Below are 17376 nucleotides of genomic sequence, written 5' to 3'. Positions count from 1 at the left end.
TAATTCAACAAGACATCTACAGAAAGTGTCTCTTATATACAGTATGTCAATATTTAAAAAAAGAAAACATAACAAAAATACTGAATGAATCACAAAAGTCATAGTTATTGAATCAATAGTCTTCGGCCTATTTCATGGTTCATATTACAAACTACACAAAATGGTGCTTTCACTGACAGTCTGAAGTTTGTTTGTCAGTCTGGATTTTTCTCGTGAATGAAGCTCCTGAATAACATTAATAAACTGAGATACAGTTTTTAAACAATTGAAATTCAGATCATAAAATGTATCTGCTCACTAAATTATTCTGATCAAGTTCTCTCCTCCCCGTGAGGAGGAGTCAATGCAAAACTCAGATGTCTTCCACCTCTACTTATCTGACTGCAGGAGGATGACAGAGAACAGTGGACACACAGTTGAACATGATGGACTATAGGACAGGACTGCTGCTGTTCACTCTCTGCTGGGCAGGTGAGAATACTCACATAACAAATTTTTACATAGTTTATATTTGTCCCACCAGCCTCTTTCACTTCATGTGTTTTATTTTCTTGACAGGTGTTGATGGTCAGACTCTGACAGAATCTGAACCAGTGGTTAAAAGACCTGGAGAATCCCACAAACTGACCTGTACAGCCTCTGGATTCACATTCAGTGACTATGCTATGGCCTGGGTCAGACAGGCTCCTGGAAAAGGACTGGAGTGGATTGCATTCATCAGCTATAGTGGTGGCAGCTACAAATACTACTCTCAGTCAGTCCAAGGCCGGTTCACCATCTCCAGAGACAACAGCAGACAGCAGGTGTATCTGCAGATGAACAGTCTGAAGACTGAAGATTCTGCTGTTTATTATTGTGCTCGAGAGTCACAGTGACTGAAGGTGGTTGAGCAGCTGTACAAAATCCTGCAGTCCTCATTATTACAACAATGATTTCACATTTTCTTATTTCACGCTTTTGAAGAAAATGATACAGCCATTCATTTATATCAGTTGTTGTTGTTGTTATTAGTGAAACTGTGCAAACTGGCCCCGTGAAGGATCATCATTAATGACCATTAACCATTACACATGAATCTAAAAAGGGAAAAAAAAGCATCAGTCACAACACAGCAATCTGGTTACTGAACTCACTGTGTAAGAATTAAAATAATAGCAAGCAAGTAACCACAGTTCTACATAGTTACAGTTATAACTATGAGGAATCTAAACTGTCCCAATATGAGGGTAAAACTGAATGTTTCCTTGATATAAACACTAGAGAGCAGTAAGTGTCAAGTTTCTGTCTCCTCTGTCACTACAAGGCGACACTGAAATCTGCTTTTCTCATTGATCTGAACCGACATTCACTCAACTTCACCATCTCACTGTCTCAGAGGGATTTCAAGATAAACAGCTGAAGACTGAAGAAGCTGCTGTTTATTCTGTGTTTGTGAGACTTACTCATTCAAGGTTAGGGTGCATGACACTGATGTGCAGTTTGTACTTTATAAATCTTCTTTTCAATCATGCATCAGGCAAACTTACTGTCTCTGTCTCATGAATATACACATGTGAAAAACTGGTCAATCGCACCAAAGCAAAGAGCAAAACTAAACAACATCTTGTTCAACTTCTGTTTTCAGGCCTCTCTCTAAACCATATTGTAGGTCCACTTCAAACCTGTAGAGGGCAGTTAAAGTCTTGTTTTTGTTGAAGAACTTTAAACAAAATACTAAAAACTAATAATAATACAATGAACCTTACTGTGTATTGACTTAAGGAAGTAATGTGTGTGTCAATGTTCCTCCTTTTATTCCTACTGTGGTTCATCTCCCCTGATGTCCTTAAAGTTGGTCTGTTGGAGCGCCCCTCCGATAGCAGGAGATACAGAACAACCTCTTAAATATCAGTGTTGAAAGAGGAAAAAAAGTCTTAACATGATTCAGACTAAAAAATGATGAGCAACCAACTGAAATATTGAGACATGCAAGAGGGACTCTTGGAGGCTGATGACTCTTGGATGCTAAAACATTCATTCTTCAGTTTTATGGTTTACTGTTTCATTCTCACGTGAGTGATGAGAAACTGTGATGCCAAGATGAATTATATTATAAACCTTGTTTGTGAGTTCTGAACTAAAATCATATATATTAAGTTTTATTAAAATAAAATGGGAAAGGTGATTGTGGTGTTTTACACAAATGAAATTAAACCATGCCAGACAAAGTTTTGACAAACAAGAAAGTGAAAGCACAGTCCACTCCACCTCTCTCCTCCCTGTGAGGAGGAGTCAATGCAAAACTCAGATGTCTTCCACCTCTACTTATCTGACTGCAGAGAGGATGACAAAGAACAGTGGACACACAGTTGAACATGATGGACTATAGGACAGGACTGCTGCTGTTCACTCTCTGCTGGGCAGGTGAAAAGTTTCACATAACATATTTTTACATGATTTGTCTCAACAGCCTTTTTCACTTGATGTTTATTATTCTCTTGACAGGTGTTGATGGTCAGACTCTGACAGAATCTGAACCAGTGGTTAAAAGACCTGGAGAATCCCACACACTGACCTGTACAGCCTCTGGATTCACATTCAGTGACTACTACATGGGCTGGATCAGACAGGCTCCTGGAAAAGGACTGGAGTGGATCGCTTATATCAGTGGTGGTAGTAGCTACATCTACTACTCTCAGTCAGTCCAAGGCCGGTTCACCATCTCCAGAGACAACAGCAGACAGCAGAATAATGCAAAGTTCCTTCACCACACATACACTTCTACTAGTTCTGTGACATTAACAGGACAGAATCTGCAGCCTGAGGACACAGCTGTGTACTACTGTGTATGCATGCTGCACAATGACACAAACCACAAACACACCTGTATAAAAACCAAATCAACTATGTGACTGGACCATTAATCTGACTGAAGAACATTGATCAGTAAATTCAGCTTAACCTTTGTCACTCTATCAATGATATCACATATTTTTTAATCTATTTATTTTTTAAATGTGAAAACACACCACAAAACAAAAAAGTGCACCTAAAATCCAGAATCGAATTTAAAATCCTCCTCCTCACCTACAAAGCCATTAATGGTCAGGCACCATCATACCTTGGAGAGCTTATAGTTCCCTATTTTCCCAATAGGACACGTCGCTCTCTAAATGCAGGTCAACTTGTGGTTCCCAGAGTTTGTAAGAGTAGAATGGGGGGCAGAGCCTTCAGCTATCAGGCTCCTCTCCTGTGGAACCAGCTCCCAGTGTGGGGTCAGGAGGCAGACACCCTCTCTACCTTTAAGATCAGGCTTAAAACTGTCTTGTTTAGTAAAGCTTATAGTTAGGGCTGGCTCGGGTATGTCCTGACCCATCCCTTAGTTATGCTGCTATAGAGCTAGACTGCTGGGGGATTCCCATGATTCACTGGGCGCTCTCTCTCTATTTCTGTCTCTCTCCCCCTCTCTCTCTTGATGACTTCATGCCATTAACTTTGTTTCCTTTTCTCTCCCGTAGTTTGTGCTTCTCCTCTCTCTCCCTCTCTCTGTCCTCATTCTGCAGGTATCTCTGCCTCGGGAGCAGCAGGATCCAGATCCACCACTACTCATCTTTACTATTAACCACTGTTACCTGTCATTATTATTGATAACACCATTACCTACACAGCTGTTCCCGGTCTCTCTCTCTCTCTCTTCTCTCCTCTCTCCTCCCCCCACCCCCTCTTTTTATCTTCTCCTAAACCCAACCGGTCGAGGCAGACGGCCGCCCACCCTGAGCCCGGTTCTGTTGGAGGTTTCTTCCTGTTAAAAGGGAGTTTTTCCTCCCCCCTGTCGCCAAGCGCTTGCTCGTTGTTGGAACTGTTGGGTTTTTTTCTGTAACAAAGTAAGGTCTTGACCTTACCCTGGAAAGTGCCTTGAGATAATGTATATTATGATTTGGCGCTATTCAAATAAAATTGAATTGAATTGAATTGAACCTATGTCAGGATGTGATATCATATTTCACATGGAGAAAAGGATACTTTAATCACAGAAGTAATAAAATAAAATGTAACTACAAATGACTTGTCTGAAATGTCTTTAACAGAAACACTCCATCCCCAGAAAAACCCAGGAGAATCCCACACACTGACCTGTACAGCCTCTGTGTAGTCAGTACTACACGCCCTGAAACAATACTTTTTGATGAATTAAGACACAATATTGTAAATTACTGTGTTAAATGTGTTAAATTATATCATGCTTAAATACATTAACTACTATAGATTTCATCACGAATTAAAACTACGTAACTTTTTTTTTTTCTTATTGTTGCACATTTCAGATTTCAGATCTTTTCTGTTAGAGGCTTCAGGTTTCTCCGTTTCTTCAAACACTGAGGCTATTAAAAGTCTTTTGTGCAAATAATACAAACCAGCGACAAAGTTTTTTTTTTACACCATTTACCATGATCCCGTCTGCTGTCACTACTTATGTTTGCAGCTAATAAATAAGTCAGCAAATACATGGATGTGAAAAAGTTCTGCTTAATAAATGCTGTGCTCATATGTCATAGAAAATGTACTTAATAAGGAGTAAACCCAATTTATCAGGAAAATAACTCATCATTTAAATGGTGGATTTTAATAATTGAAAATACATGAAACAGACTGTAAACATGGCTCATAGAAAGTAGCATTCCTGGTGGTTGATCAGTTTCTACAGGTGTTTATCACAATTCTTCTTGTCATTTTAATTCATTGAATGTGTTTTGTTTTGTAATAAATTACAATAAAAACAGTTTGGTTTGAAAACAACACATTTGGACATAAATAGATCACAGGAAAAGCAGAGATGCAGTAATTCATAAAGTTGTTAAACTGGTCATTTTAAATGATAAAATAAAATGAATAATGACACCAAAATATCACATGTGAAGCAGTAGAGACTTCCTAACATGTTGTCACTCTGCAGATATAATGACACTGAACAGACTCTTCTATTGGCTCCAGTTGGACCAACACTGATGCTTCATATGTTTGATTCTATGCAAACTCAGTGAGCTGCCTTGTTCCTCAGCTATAAAAACTTCACATCAGACTGTCAGTGGAGTTCACAGCTGCTCACTTTCACCATCAACCATGTTTTGTGTAGCTCTGCTGCTGCTGTTGGCAGCTGGATCCTGTGAGTCTCTCTGGATTTGTCACAGTCAACATTTCTTCTTTTGCTGTTTAACTTGATCATTGAAAACAAAACATTTTCTTCTTTTAATAGGTGTGAAGTGTCAACAGTTGACACAGCCAGCTTCTGTGACTGTGCAGCCAGGTCAACGTCTGACCATCACCTGTCAGGTCTCTTATTCTGTGAGCAGACACTACACAGCTTGGATCAGACAGCCTGCAGGGAAAGGACTGGAGTGGATCAGTAGGGACACAGACGTCAAAGATTCACTGAAGAACAAGTTCAGTATCAACTTAGACTCTTCCAGCAACACAGTGACTCTAAATGGACAGAATGTGCAGCCTGAAGACTCTGCTGTGTATTACTGTGCCAGAGAGTAACACAATAACACAAAGCATCAGTAGACCTGAACAAAAACCCCTCAGTGCCTGAACACTTGTAACATGAAGCCACCAGAGGAGGAGCCCTCAGACCACTAATGATTTCACACCAGTTCACTGTTGAAGAGAGAAACAGTCTGTGAACATATTTAACAAGAGTTAAGCTAAAGGAATATAGGAGGTAAAGGAATATAAATAACACAAAGCATCTTTTCACAATGTTTATATTTCAAGTTTTAATGGTTTCAGCTGATAACTACATCTGTCTTTTAAAAAGAAAGAGAAACCTGACAAAAGAAACCAATGTCAGAGTAGTTTTTTTTTTTTACTTTTTATGTGGGAAAACCATGTTAAACCGCATAATAATAATAGCAGAATATTTTTACATAAAAAACATGTCTGGAGGGAACTTAAAATGAACCACCAATAGTAAGCCCACAGTGAACATTACTGTGTATTGACTCATGATGAAATGATGTGTGTGTCTGTTCCAACTTTCTTCACTTTTACTCCAACTAGGTTTTATCTCCCTGATGTCCTTACAATGGTATGACATATGAAGACAGTGACAAAATCAACCAAAATCAGCAAATCAACAACTGGTCAAATCAAAATCAACTCTCTGCTACGACCTGTAGAAGTGTTTCTGTAGAAGTGTCCCTGCAATGACAGGAGATACAGATAACCTGTTAAACATGACTGTTGAAGGAGAAAAGAAAAGTCTCAACATTGACTGCACTTAATAATGAAGGGCAATCAATGTAATTCATACATGAAACATTCATTGTACAGTTTCATGGTTTTCTGTTTGATTCTCTCCTCCCTGATAATTAGTTTCTCTCGAATATTATGGCCAAACTCTGTCTTTCTGTCTTCATGAATGTTCAAAATGAACTTTTTGGTCATCTGTGAAGCGTCCACTTGCTTTGTAAATTAGAGACAACAGTAGACAGCAGCTGTATCTGCAGATGAACAGTCTGAAGACTGAAGATTCTGCTGTTTATTATTGTGCTCGAGACTCACAGTGACTGAAGGTGGTTGAGCAGCTGTACAAAATCCTACAGTTCTGATCAGACCCCATTAGCTCACATACTTAATGTCCTTAATGAGTTCAATTTTTTTTTTTTTTTTGACAGAAGAAATATTTCTAAACAAAGATTTAAATTGCTTCCATTTACAAACAACAATGTGACTTTATCAGTGACAAAGCTCAGAGCTTTGTTCAAAATAATGCTGATAAACACGATCACTAAAGAAAACAACAACTGAACTGTGAAATGCATTTGCAGGTTTCAGTTTCCAAGCAGCTGTTTTCTTTGAGAGGCTCCAAGTTTCTCTGAAAACATTAAAAGTGAAGTCTGCCCTCTCTTTAGATTTGGTCTAAGAAATGAACAACAATAAAACAACCTCATTGACCTATTGAACACAGATTTAAAATACCGTTTTATTTTATCATTTATTTTTAACACAAAATCACAAAATCATTAAATAGAATAAAGACAGAAATTCGATCAATTTATTTATTGAGCCACACTGTTAGTGATGAACGTGGCTGCTCAGCAGCCAGTCATGAACAGCAGGAGACTTCCCTCTACTAGATGATACTGGACATCAATTCTCCAGGGACATATTTGTGAGGAAAGGATATAACACAGTTTCACCTTAAACTGTCTGAGAAGCTTTAATATCTGATTGGAGTTTAAAGGTGTATTTTCCAAGAGAAAATATTTTTAAACATTGATATGAATAGAAATCTCCCTGAACAGAGAAATCTTGCTCATTCCATAACAGATCATCAATAAAACAACTCTCCAAGTTTTCTACAACATTGTTCTTATCAAGTGTGATATAAAAGAGCAGTTTGATTTGACAGATAAGTCAGCAGACATTTTCCCCGTCACCATACCAGTTAGTTTTTGCATATCTTCATACAGGTTTCAGTTCCTAAGTAGTTCATTTCCTTTCAAGGCTGCAGGTTTCTCTGTATGTCTGTGGCCACAAACACAATTTGAATACAGAAAAATGTAAAAATACAGATTTTCAACCAGCTGCAGCAAAGTCAACCATTCAATAAGATTATGTTGCTTTAAGTTCACTTATGATAATTAGATTAGAGAATTAGAGAATATTTTTTTTACAGCAATTAAAAAGTAAACAGACTTAAAGTCATTGTGAAACTAAATCGTGTCCGTTAAAATTTACAAGAATAAAACTGCTGGATCCTTCAATGAAGACCGGTCAGAAAAAAAGAAAAACATTTTCATGAATGAACTCAGCAGGTCTTTATACCTATTGAGGTGAAGGTGTCTGATATTGGTATTTACTAATTTTCCAGTTGTTTAAATACTGATTGAGTCGGTCCTCGACAACAAAAAATAAACAGAAAGCACAGAGTCATCAGGAATATTTGATTTTTTCTGCCTTACACAAAGTAATTAGAGATACAAACTCATCCTGTTGTTCACAAACATGTACTCACATAGACAAAAGTTAGGATTGCTGCTACAAGGAAGAAACACAATATGCACAGCCGTGGATTTATTTGGTAAAATGCTAAAGATGCTATAAGGAAAAGCAGAGTCTGCACAAATCACCATGACAACATGTTGCTACTGTGACTGTTGCAGAGCAACTTCCTGCACAACTTACTCTCATGAGTCCTTGAGTAAGTGCACTTCCTTTAAGCGCTTTAATTTTAAGACTTACAGAAGGCCTACGATTCAACATGTCAGAGTATTAAATAAAATATATGTAAAATAAAAAAATAAAAATAAAACATGTAATGAGTAGTGATACTGAGAAACATGAATGTGGAACAGAAAAACTGTAAAACATGACATGTGGCTCACAATGAGAAAAACTTGATCATAACTTTCTAAAGACGTCAACTGAGCATAAAACTGAGCATGACTTAAGTATGAAGGTTGTGATTGTGTCGTCATGTTTATACTGCAGAGAAACGTCGAGAGAAATTATGGGCAGTTTTATTAGATGAAACAGTCAATAAAGTTTTGTGTATATATATAAAATAAGAAACTACATCTGTTCAATATAAAGCAACTAAGACAATTCAATCATTCCTTGTCACATGCTGAAATACAGAGAGTGAGGAGACCTCGAGCAGAATTTCTGCGATTCTGCTACATACAGTATTTCTGGGTGTCATGTGGGTCAGCTTCAATGTTAAAAGTAGCTACTGTTCCTATTTCTGAACTCTGGAGGGCAGACAGAGACTGGCTTTAACACTTCTCCCTGTAACATCCATGAGCAGGAATCAGTGGCAGGGAAGGAAATTAGTGGTTCGTTTAATTGTTTGCAGCCCAAACATGAAAACTCAGCATGTTTTCTTCTTAATGATAATATGTTACTAACATTTCTGCTGTGAAATGATGAAATTCTCTCACAGTGCCACATCCAGTTGTGCTGTGCACCACTTCACTAATTATTGGTCATTGTTTAAAAATAATCAAGCAGATTACAAAACAATAAGGTTTAATTACTGCAGTGGTGATGTTGCTGACTACTTTAAAACAGTTTTCACCACACAAGAGGTGAGATTCAAGACCAATCCACCTCTCTCCTCTTGTGAGGAGGAGTCAATGCAAAACTCAGATGTCTTCCACCTCTACTTATCTGACTGCAGAGAGGATGACAGAGAACAGTGGACACACAGTTGAACATGATGGACTATAGGACAGGACTGCTGCTGTTAACTCTCTGCTGGGCAGGTGAACAGTTTCTCTGATCTTGAGATAAAGTTACTTTTAGAAAGTTGCACTTTTGGAAAACTCTGTTCTGTTTCATCTTGACAGGTGTTGATGGTCAGACTCTGACAGAATCTGAACCAGTGGTTAAAAGACCTGGAGAATCCCACACACTGACCTGTACAGCCTCTGGATTCACATTCAGCAGCTACGGGATGCACTGGATCAGACAGGCTCCTGGAAAAGGACTGGAGTGGATCGCTGCTATTAGATACGATAGTGGCAGCAAATACTACTCTCAGTCAGTCCAAGGCCGGTTCACCATCTCCAGAGACAACAGCAGACAGCAGCTGTATCTGCAGATGAACAGTCTGAAGACTGAAGATTCTGCTGTTTATTATTGTGCTCGAGACTCACAGTGACTGAAGGTGGTTGAGCAGCTGCACAAAATCCTAACCCTAACAGTCCTGATCAGTCCCCCGTTTACTCACATCCTTAATGTCCTCACTTCAGATAATTAAAAAAATATTTAAATGTTTTAGACTTAAACACATTTTTTGGAATCAGTGATATTTTAATTGGGCTGAATTGTATTTATTTGACAGCAGAATATTTCTAAACAAAGATTTAAGGAAACTGGAACTTTGGGCAGGTGTTGTCATCATTTCTGCTTGAAAATTCACCAGCAGTCTTCAATCAGGTGTTTACTGTGGACTGGCATGAATCTCTCTGCAACCAGACAAAGAAAGACAACAGAGAAAAAATTGTTCATGATAATAATGATAATTATTATTATATAGCACTTACACTGTTGCAAAGTGCTTCCCGCAACAACAACAACAACAACAACAACACAAAACAAAACATTAATTAAAGAAGTTGGAACAGAAAAAAATTAAACGGTGAATGAAGAGTAGGTTTAAAAAATCTCATAAAAAGGCCAACCTATAAATATGATTTCAGGAGGCGCTTAAAACAGTTACCAGATTTAGCAGATCTAATAGTTTGAGAGAGATTGAGGGAGAAACTGTGGAGGCTACAGCTGAAAACACACAATGCTTTTGATTTGACATCGACTGAGTGATTTAGATTTTTTTAAGGATAGTCCCGAGGATTTACCCTTAAGGAACTCCAGATAACAGGGTAGTAGACATATATGGGAGACATAATTATTGATGGGGCCATGTAAGTATTTGACAGGTATGAAGAAACAAAAACATTTAATGGCAGCACCAGTTCAGAAGCCTATCTATTTAAATGTACTCACTGAAGCTGAGTGCTGATAACGATGACGACGAATCAGAGTACTGGCCATAGCGCATTCCTGCAAAGTTGACTGCCTTGCATTATCCAGCTGCACCGTGCTGTGGAGAAGGTGGAATTATTTGTTAAAAAATGGTATGGCTAAGGTGTTAAAGGGATCATTCTCACTTGTTATGTTATCTTTGAATTCGCCTAGATCCAGTGTCAATAAATGTTTCCTTCGTAATACATCCAAGTCTCCTTGTATCATCTTTTATTAAGAGTAAACCAGTTTCTCCATTATTTCCATCACAATTAGATTATGAAAGGCCTAGATTTATGCTGTGCTTAAAGGTAGAGTATGCAGAATTTTCAAAAAAAAAAAAAACAACAACATACGGACCTGTGCAAACATAAATCCTCTCAATCATCACTCTTGACCCACTAGAAGTGTGTGGTGGTCTGTTTTTCTCCTGAGACTCAGCCCTCAGCCATTGTTTTGATGTGTGGCCGGTCTCCTTCTGGGCGGCAACCAGTGCTTATAAAAAGAGATTAACATAAAGCCCTCTGTTGTTAAATTAATGCATGGTCAACTGTGCAATCACTTATCACTATTTATCCTTGACAAGACTGGTATCTGATCACAAGGGTAGATTAGTAGGCCAGCAAAGAAGTTGATGACTCCATGTCAAGTACAAACACTAGTAGACTACCTGAAAGAAAGTGTAAGGAGATATAAGACGACAGGATATACATCCCCTCAAGTGAAATATGAAATCATCAACTCTTTCACTCTTACAATTTACAATTAAATGACTCAAAAACATGAGCAGCTGGGCCAGCCAAAGACCATGTAACACATATTTTTAATATCACAGCAGCCAAGGTTCAATTGTGGCTTGGGCCATGCTACATATCATCCCCTCTCTCTCCACTGTGTTCTTGTCTATCTCTATTGCCACTGTCCAGTAAATTACACTACAATCTCCAGCTGCTTCTATATGAATCTGTTCCGTCAGCAGCTCGGTCAGTGAGTGTGTTTGCTGTGTGTCGCTCTCACACAGTGTTGTGCGTATCGACTCATGTATGTTGTGTTTCAGTTTCAGCTCCAACTCACCTCCAGAAAACCTCCCATGGTCCGTGCGTAAAACCAGCGGGAACGCCTGCTGAACGGTGTTAGTGCTTTGTGTTTGTTTGTCATTATTAAAGTTGTGGATCTAACTTCATCTACTTTATATCATTTTGAAGTGGGAATAGTTTTGTAAAAGTCTGACCTATAAATTCCAACATGTGTAATAACGAGTTCATGTGTTTTCATGATTACGCGCATGTCTCGGGGTGAGGACCCAAATAAATTTGACCTTGTTAATAAAGTTTGAATCCAAATATCAACCTGTTACTGCTTCATGTTTTCTTTGTTATTCACCATTGTGCTGAAGGTTGTCAGAGGAAAATGAAAGAAAGACAAAACAATATATCAGTAAATTATTGTTATTTCATTTGTTACAAGTTGTGATGATTTGACTTTTACACCAACACATTCACAAACAAACACACACATTTAGCTTCATGTGCAGATCACACAGATCTCCTGTTGTTATGAAGAAGTTCATGGTTTTACTCTGGGCCCACAGAGCTACAGTGGGTGTGTGGAATAAAATAAAGGAATCAATAAGAACAAGCCAGTTTATGTCCTGCACACTCTGCATGATCCTCTAGTGACTATAGAGGACAGTTTGAGAGACAGTTTATCTCCATGTTGTCCTCTCAGCTGCTTCTGTGGACAGAGACACAGTAACAGGTCTGAGTGACAGTGGATGAACTGTATGGACACTTCAGCAGTGCTTACACACCACTGAATTATTTCCTCTGATGTGGACGTGAGTGTTTTTCTGCCTTTTTGTGTCGGTTCAGTCATCAGTTGTCATTACTGAGAGCTTCTGAGAGACTTCAGATCTGAGTTGGACTCACTCTAAAAGACAGATACCTGATTTAGTTTGGGCCTTTTCAGACCACAGTTTTACAGCATATATACACTGACACCATGTTGACACTCGGAGCTGCTTCCTCACACACTGACATGATGACATCACAGTGACGTTCTAGAAGGGTCACTGTGAAGTCAGAGCTCCTGTAGAACAGATCACAGTTCATCAAACCAGCAGACAGAAGCTCTTTACTCTCAGTCCAAGTTACACTTCGACAAGACTCATCAAGATGTTTCGTCTGTTTTCCTGTAGCGGAAAGGTTTGTTTTCTAGATACACCACACATTCTCTGTCATTTCTCCGCTGTGGATTCGACCCTGTGGACGGTAAAAAGTGGAACTGTGTCCACTTCACAGTTCACAGTGTTTAGGAGAAACTGTCTGTGAAGCCACTTTATATCAGCTGTGAAGATACATCATGTTTCCAGTCATTTTAATCTCATTTATTTTTCCTTTCTCTCTACAGAAATCAACAGCTGTTATCCAACTGGTGGCAGATGAGAGGTAAGAAAGCTCATAACTATTATCAGACTGTTTTCCTGACTATTTCTTCATCTCCATGTTCAGGTCCATCAGCTTCCTTATTCACTCTGGGGGATGATTTTGTATTGTTTGTATAGGAGCAATAATAATCGCCTCATGATACCAACTGTGTTTCTCTTCTTCACCAGTGTCGGCGCCCCCGACGCTCCGGCTGTCACCAAAAAGAAAGGAGACACGACCCCTTGGATATATCGACTCTTCGGTCGCCCCTTGGTATGTTTGGCAGTGTCATGGCTTCATATCAAACACATTTCAGTATTTTTTAAGACTCATATCTGAACTTGTTGTAAATATTATCAATGATATTTGACACAGTTTCTAATTATTGCTTCTTTTTGTTTTTTGTTTCTTCCACACAGACAAAGAAAAATCCAGATAAAAAAGAGAAGCAAAGGTAAAGACACATGAGATTTAATCCTTCAGCCTCTTTGTTAGCTGGGACTTTAAGTGTCTCAGAGAATCTGATGAGTTTGTGGAATTCAAACTTTTATCCTGTTAGTGTTAATACAAGGCTGTATTTGCTCTTTACCAGTGACTAGAAGCTGATTTATCTCTTTAAGTTTTCTCTCCAGCCAATCAGTGAGTTCCCAGTGAGATAACAAATGTTCCTCTTTGTCACCAGCGTCTCCACCTCCGATGACAAAACCCCGAGGAAGACTGCGAAGAAGCCTCGGTGGTGGCATTTTTGGAAGGTACGTATGTTTGACACAAAGTGCAGCTCTCAGTGTCAACCAGATATTTCATAATTGATGAGCGTTTCTTTGTATGATTTAACCTCAGTACTCCTTTACCCCAACAGAAGAGATGTAAGGTTGCACCCTCCCCAGAAGAACAGCCCCCGAAGGAGGAGTGCCACTCCACCCCTCAGCGCGACAAGGTGGTGGAGCTTAAAGACCAAAGTGAGAAGGAAGGACGGCCAAAAGACGACAGCGTTCCTGAAGACCAGCCCAAGAAGAAGAAGAAAAAAGTGCCTGTGACCAACAACAAGACCCTCAGACAACAGCAGATCCACTGTCTTGGGTAAGAACATCTGCATATCCACAAACACCAGAAAAAAGGCTGTGGAGAATCAAAGAGACAAACAGCTGCAGGGAGAAAATGACTTGTTCTGTTTGTGTGTCAGGTTCCCCAACCCAGCACAGTTCTGCTACATCAACTCCTGCCTGCAGAGCCTCCTGACACTGGAGGACTTCGTCAGAGACATCAGCCAACAGGAGCAGGTTTGGAGTCTGATCCCCGAAGGTGTAATCATGAGGTACAGCACCCCTCAGACACAAGCACTCATTTCATCCTTCACTTGTATCCTGAACACCACAATGTTTCATATCACAGACAGAGTCTCTAACCACCCCTCCCTCCCTCTCTCTCTCTCCCTCTCTCTCTCTCTCCAGATCATTAACAGACATCAGTGGGTCTCACTTCTCCACTGATGTTCGTCACAAAACCCGTCTTCTCTCCACATTCAAGAAGGCGGTTTCTCTGTGGAACCAAGAATTTGAAGACCTCCACCAGAAAGTGAGTAAGCAGGTTTTAAGGTTTGTGGTTTCACAGCTTCCTGATAGTTTCTCCTCTGTGCTTAAACCTCTCTGTGCAACTGTGTGCTTGTATAACTACAGGACGCTCACGAGTTCCTCACGGCCGTGCTACAACAGGTGAGGTGTTTGGGCCTACAGCTGCAGGTGCTGGCTCCCAGCATAGACAGGACCTACAGCTGTCCGGTGGAGGATCACCTGGTGTTCAAGATGCTAAACACCAGGAAGTGCAAGAGGTAAAGCCACACAGTTACACACCTTCAGCTTCACAGCAGAGAAGTCAAGTGTTGAACACTACGCAGTAGCCTCATCGTCACCTCTGCAGCTGTATTACAACTGTGTTATCTGTTCAATGTGTAGTTGCCATGCAGAATCCAGCAGAGAGGAGGATTTCACAAACCTCTCCCTGCACCTGGTACCTGGAGCAGAAACAGTACAACGACTGCTGGAATGTTACCTGATGGTAAGAAACACCTGTCCTCATTCAATCACATCACACCCACTGATATCATGTGATGATATGATGCAGAAAACTCTGACACAGTTCAATCACACCATCACTACCTGTGTCAGTGTGTGTGGATGTGTAGCTGTTTGTCGTCGTGCATGTAGAAGAAGTGACAGCGTGTTGGTTTTGTGTTGTTCTGCAGGAGACGGAGTTGGAGTACACCTGCGAGTGCGGAGCAACCAGGTCAGGCCAGCGCTCCTCATTTATCAATCTGCCAAGGTGAGAGACATCAGATCCATCACACATGAACAACCTCCTGACCACAGTGCACAGAGATGATACTGGTTCACCCACTGGTATCAAACTGGCCTCCACTGACTCTAAGGACAAACTGTGAAGTATTGATTAGGAGAAATACCAATCGTAAGAATTTGTATTGCTACATTTCAATTTTTCCTCTGTCCCCTGCTGTCTACAGAGTGCTGGTCTTACACCTGAAGCGCTTCAGGTTTACTCCAACTCTCCAGCTAATTAAAGACCACAACCCCGTCCTCCTCTCCAGAGAGCTGGTGGTGCCCTCCAACCAGGTAAAGAAAAACTCAGAGATTTGATAACAAACAAAATCACCAGACTGGGGCTGATAGAAGTAGATGTTTGGACTGTGTGTAGACTAACTCTGATCCACTGTGTTCCCTCTCAGGGTGGTGGCTGCTACAGTTTGGTTAGCACCATCAGCCATATCGGCGCCACAGCAACGAGAGGTAAGATGATCCATGATTCTCCTTAATGTCACACTGAGTCTAAGTAACAATGATGTTCACTGAATCGCTGCTATCAGTTAAAGTCAGACGACCTTCATAACATCCAACACAGCCCATATAACGCTTCTTCTGCTCCTGCTAGGACACTACATCTGCGACGGGGTGGATCCAGATGTGGGCCAGATAGACCCGACCGACCGCTGGTTCACCTACAACGATGCAGCGGTAACTGAAACCAGCGGCGCCTCCGTGTGTGACCGGCGACGAAGAACCGCCTACATCCTGTTCTACAGAAGACAAGTAAGAGTTGAGCTCTGCCACATGTGCACTGAAGTCAGACACATCATGGAGAGGATGTGGCAGAGAGAGACTCAGCACCAACACTGCTCTTCTGTACATTTCACACTAATTACAGCTGAGAAAACACAGAAAAACACCTGGATTTATTCTCAGTTCTAGACGGCAGGACGCTCCTGAAGAAGCCTGAGTGGAAACCATCAGCAGGCACCTGGCTCCTGAAGACAGCAAGTCCAGAGGAATGACCACGGGAACAGGCATCAAAAGGTAAGTACCCCCCCCTCTGTTTCATTCTCTTTTTCTTTCTCTTTCAGTGAAGAGTGAGGCTGAGCAGGAGATGCAGACATCGTACCAGCACATCCAGAAGAAGATGGATGAAGACCACAGCCTGGGGCGGCTGGATCAGGAGCAGAGGAGGACCAGAAGGAGCGCCGGCCCTCAGGAGGAAGGGCCCCCCCCACCCAGAGAGCCCGGTTCCTCCCAAGGTTCCTTCCTCTTAAAGGGAGTTTTTCCTTGCCACAGTCGCCAAAAATTGTAATTCAGTTTCAGGTAGACGGCTTGCTCTCTGGGGAATTAACACTGTAAATATTTCACAGTTAGATAAATAAAAATAAGCAATAAGCGGGCAGCACGGTGGTGCAGTGCTTAGCGCTGTGGCCTCACAGCAAGAAGGTCCTGGGTTCGACTCCCTGGGGCCTTTCTGTGTGGAGTTTGCATGTTCTCCCCGTGTCTGCGTGGGTTCCCTCCGGGTTCTCCGGCTTCCTCCCACAGTCCAAAGACATGAACGTTAGGTTAATTGATGACTCTAAATTGCCCTTAAGTGTGAATGTAAAGGAAGAGAAAGAATATTTTTCTGTATGTATTACATTATATTATATGTATTGATGAAATATTAATTTGATAAAAATAAAAGTAAATTAAAAATGAAAATAAAGTATTTGTTGTGTATTTGTTTTTTTCAACAGCCTGATCTCAAATGTTCTTTTACATTGTATGTTGTGTCTGTTTAATTTCAGTGTGAGCTTTGGTGTCTGTACAAAATGAAAATTTAAAAAAACTATATTTGACCTATAAATGCCAAGATGTTTGGTAACAGTATTATGAATGTGTGCTATCGCTAACAGGTTCACTAGCATTGCTGTGGAGCATCTCACTGTAATGTTAGCGTGGGCTAATGGTTGTGGCTGGTTTGTTTTTGTTGAATCTTTCCCAGTTTTGTTTTTGTTGTGTATTCAGTGGTTGCTTTCACTGGACTTGGACTGGAGCCGCGTTTAACACACAGGTTTAACATGAAGCTGTTCACTGCACCGTCCAACTGAAGAACTCGCTTCTTGATAAAAGCT

The 17376-nt window shown here is 40.4% G+C and overlaps 2 protein-coding genes across 2 annotated transcripts in view; both read left to right on the top strand.

The window, feature by feature from the left end:
- LOC139609152 (ubiquitin carboxyl-terminal hydrolase 29-like) overlaps window positions 1-16940 on the top strand; it is a 91323-nt gene extending 74383 nt beyond the window's left edge. Inside the window, exon 17 of the mRNA XM_071463428.1 lies at window positions 16519-16940. The gene's annotated coding sequence lies outside the window, so the exon portion shown is untranslated. The remainder of the gene's footprint in view (window positions 1-16518) is intronic.
- Window positions 423-16519, top strand: LOC139609140 (uncharacterized). Its single transcript, XM_071463405.1, has 19 exons — window positions 423-471; window positions 559-765; window positions 2485-2865; window positions 9333-9576; window positions 12707-12713; window positions 12919-12956; window positions 13124-13208; window positions 13355-13389; window positions 13618-13687; window positions 13795-14015; window positions 14119-14250; window positions 14387-14510; window positions 14612-14763; window positions 14888-14990; window positions 15178-15254; window positions 15454-15562; window positions 15676-15736; window positions 15879-16036; window positions 16190-16519. The coding sequence occupies exons 1-19, from the start codon at window positions 423-425 to the stop codon at window positions 16193-16195; spliced, it is 2259 nt and encodes a 752-aa protein (XP_071319506.1). The 3' UTR covers window positions 16196-16519.
- Window positions 16941-17376: the final 436 nt, after the last annotated feature.

The sequence above is a fragment of the Trachinotus anak genome, unplaced genomic scaffold (assembly GCF_046630095.1).
Source record: "Trachinotus anak isolate AG129_WGS33_773 ecotype Australia unplaced genomic scaffold, CSIRO_AGI_Tana_v1 ptg000003l, whole genome shotgun sequence".
NCBI lineage: Eukaryota > Metazoa > Chordata > Actinopteri > Carangiformes > Carangidae > Trachinotus > Trachinotus anak.
This window is presented reverse-complemented; position numbering and strand designations above follow the sequence as displayed.